Source organism: Triticum dicoccoides, chromosome 4B (assembly GCF_002162155.2).
Source record: "Triticum dicoccoides isolate Atlit2015 ecotype Zavitan chromosome 4B, WEW_v2.0, whole genome shotgun sequence".
Lineage (NCBI taxonomy): Eukaryota > Viridiplantae > Streptophyta > Magnoliopsida > Poales > Poaceae > Triticum > Triticum dicoccoides.
In genome coordinates, this window is record NC_041387.1 from 486,989,134 (window position 1) to 486,992,644 (window position 3,511).

The 3,511-nt window shown below is 64.3% G+C and overlaps 1 protein-coding gene across 1 annotated transcript; it reads left to right on the forward strand.

Moving 5' to 3' along the window:
- Nucleotides 1–235: 235 nt before the first annotated feature.
- LOC119291029 (subtilisin-like protease SBT1.6) lies at nt 236–3,291 on the forward strand. The gene has a single exon (XM_037569716.1). The coding sequence runs from the start codon at nt 370–372 to the stop codon at nt 2,716–2,718; it is 2,349 nt and encodes a 782-aa protein (XP_037425613.1). The 5' UTR covers nt 236–369; the 3' UTR covers nt 2,719–3,291.
- Nucleotides 3,292–3,511: the final 220 nt, after the last annotated feature.

Sequence of the window (3,511 nt, forward strand, 5' to 3'; positions counted from 1 at the left end):
CGTGATTCCTATCCAGAGTCAAGCCACTTTGACGATGACGCTACGGTACAGCACTCAGGCGGTCACACGCTCACACTCGCCCACCCACACCCAACACCCAACAGGCCAACAACCAATCGGCTATGGCGCCCGCACGATCGCGACACGCATACACATCCGTCCATCCGACCCAAGCGGCAGCATTTAACCATGCTACGGGTGTAGGGAGCGAGTACGTGACGCGTCATAACTGCAACCTGGTACGACGAGCCCGCCCACGACGCACCGCGCAAGGACCCGTTCCCTCCCCCAACCTCCCACTGCCTCGCTATAACTCCACGAACCACCGCCCCGCTCCACGACACCGTCCGCCGTCCTACTCTCTCACCAATGGCCGCCCGCCGCCGCCTCCTGCTACTCCTCCTCGCGCTCGCCCCGGCGCTCTCGCAGACCGTGCTCGGCGTCAGCGGCGGCGGACAGGCCAGGAAGACGTACATCTTCCGCGTCGACCACCGGGCCAAGCCGTCCGTGTTCCCCACCCACGCGCACTGGTACTCCTCCGCGGCTTTCGCGTCGGCGGCGGCCAGCGCCGACGGCCCGCTCGAGCCGCTCCACGTCTACGACACCGTCTTCCACGGCTTCTCCGCGTCGCTGTCCGCGTCGCGCGCCGAGGAGCTGCGGCGCCACCCGGCCGTGCTCGCCGCGTTCGAGGACCGGGTCCGCCAGCTGCACACCACCCGCTCGCCGCAGTTCATGGGGCTCCGCGCGCGCCTCGGTCTGTGGTCACTCGCCGACTACGGCTCCGACGTCATCGTCGGGGTGCTGGACACCGGCGTGTGGCCTGAGCGCCGGAGTCTGTCGGACAGGAACCTCCCGCCCGTCCCCGCCCGGTGGCGGGGCGGCTGCGACGCGGGGCCCGCGTTCCTGGCGTCCTCCTGCAACAAGAAGCTCGTCGGCGCGCGGTTCTTCTCGCAGGGCCACGCCGCGCACTACGGCGTCGAGGCGGCGGCGTCCAACGGGTCCGTGGAGTACATGTCGCCGCGCGACGCCGACGGGCACGGGACGCACACGGCCACGACGGCCGCCGGGAGCGTGTCCTACGCGGCTAGCATGGAGGGGTACGCTTCCGGGGTCGCCAAGGGCGTCGCGCCCAAGGCCAGGGTGGCCGCGTACAAGGTGTGCTGGAAGGGCGCCGGCTGCCTCGATTCCGACATACTCGCTGGCTTCGACCGCGCCGTCGCGGACGGCGTGGATGTCATCTCCGTCTCCATAGGCGGCGGTAACGGCGCGGTGTCGCCGTTCTATATTGACCCAATTGCCATCGGCTCGTACGGCGCCGTTTCGCGGGGGGTGTTCGTGGCCACCTCCGCGGGAAACGAAGGGCCCGCGCCCATGTCAGTGACCAACCTCGCCCCGTGGATCGCCACCGTGGGCGCCGGCACCATCGACCGCAACTTCCCCGCCGAGATCGTGCTCGGGGACGGGAGGCGCATGTCTGGAGTGTCTCTCTACTCCGGCAAGCCCCTGGCCAACAACACAATGCTGTCTTTGTACTACCCCGGGAGGTCGGGTGGGCTGTCAGCTTCGCTGTGCATGGAGAACTCCATCGACCCGTCGCTTGTGGCCGGCAAGATTGTCATCTGCGACCGTGGCAGCAGCCCACGCGTGGCCAAGGGGATGGTCGTCAAGGAAGCTGGTGGCGCGGCAATGGTTCTAGCCAACGGGGAGGCCAACGGCGAAGGTCTAGTAGGGGACGCCCACGTCCTCCCTGCTTGCTCGGTGGGCGAGAACGAGGGCGACGCGCTCAAGGCGTATGCTGCCAACACCACCAACCCGACCGCAACAATTGTGTTCCGGGGCACGGTCATCGGCGTCAAGCCGGCTCCCCTGGTGGCCTCCTTCTCGGCGCGCGGGCCGAACGGACTCGTCCCGGAAATCCTGAAGCCCGACTTCATCGCGCCCGGCGTCAACATCCTCGCGGCGTGGACGGGCGCCACCGGCCCAACCGGCCTGGAAGCCGACGCCCGGCGGACGGAGTTCAACATCCTGTCCGGGACGTCCATGGCATGCCCGCACGCGAGCGGCGCCGCCGCGCTGCTCCGGTCCGCGCACCCCGAGTGGTCGCCGGCGGCTATCCGCTCGGCGCTGATGACCACGGCCATCGTGACCGACAACCGCGGCGGCGCCGTGGCTGACGAGGCCGAGCCCGGGCGCGCCGCGACGCCGTTCGACTACGGCGCGGGGCACATCGCGCTGGGCAAGGCCCTGGACCCGGGGCTGGTGTACGACATCGGGGACGAGGACTACGTGGCGTTCATGTGCAGCATCGGGTACGCGGCGAACGCGATCGAGGTGATCACGCACAAGCCCGTGGCGTGCCCCGCCGCGACGGGCAGGAAGCCGTCGGGGTCCGACCTGAACTACCCGTCCATCTCGGTGGTGCTCTACGGCGGCAACCAGTCGAAGACGGTGATCCGCACGGCGACCAACGTCGGCGCCGAGGCGTCCGCGACGTACAAGGCGCGCGTGGAGATGGCGAGCGGCGGCGTGTCCGTGGCGGTGAAGCCGGAGAAGCTCGTCTTCTCCCCGTCGGCGAAGAAGCAGAGCTTCGCGGTGACGGTGTCGGCGGCGTCCGCCCCCTCCACCGCGGCGCCGGTGCACGGGCACCTCGTCTGGTCGGACGGCCGCGGGCACGACGTCCGGAGCCCCATCGTGGTGACGTGGCTGCAGCCCATGTGATTGACAAGTGGGGGCGATGAGGCAGTGGCGAGTGAGACCGGTCCCGTATAAATCAGGTGGGACCCGTCCTGATGGATGACACGTGACATTCACAAATCACAAAGCATCTAATCTGTCCTCCCTGATTTTAGGTGGGGGATGAGATAGATGTTTTGTGATTTGTCAATGTCACGTATCATTCATCAGTATGGGTCTCACCTGCTAACCCGTGAGACCCGGTCTCATATAATTCTTTTCTGTTGGAGTGCGGTGGTAACGGTTGCGGTCGGGGCCGCTGCGCATTGAAGGTTGCAGGGCGCAGTAGTTTAATTACGTAGGGCCTTTTTCACTGCTGAGATTGATTAAAGCGCAGGCAGTGAGATCGTAGTCCTACATAGAGTACAGTGACAGCAGTGTGTGTGCAGCAGTTTGTTTGCTTTCGCGGGCAACGCTAGTTGCCGCGGCAGCAACGGAAAGAAAGGGCCAAACATGACAAAATCGGAGATATTCTAGTACTATTACTGTAGCTCGAGTGTACTAGTAACTTTTACTAGTAACTTTTGAATACGAATTCACTGATATAATTTTTGCTCCCGCCGCAATCGGTCCTGGTAGTTAAATTTGCGGTCAAAGTTGAAGCACGAGGATAGAGGAAGCACTACATTGTGAAATGGAGGGAGTAGTATGTAGCTGCTGCCAATTGTGATCCAATCTGATAACGTGACTGTTGTTACTGCAGTGACTGATGTCTTGTTGGACCGTTCTGCATACGGTCATCTTATATTGGAGATCAAGAAACTCTAGACTTACGTGG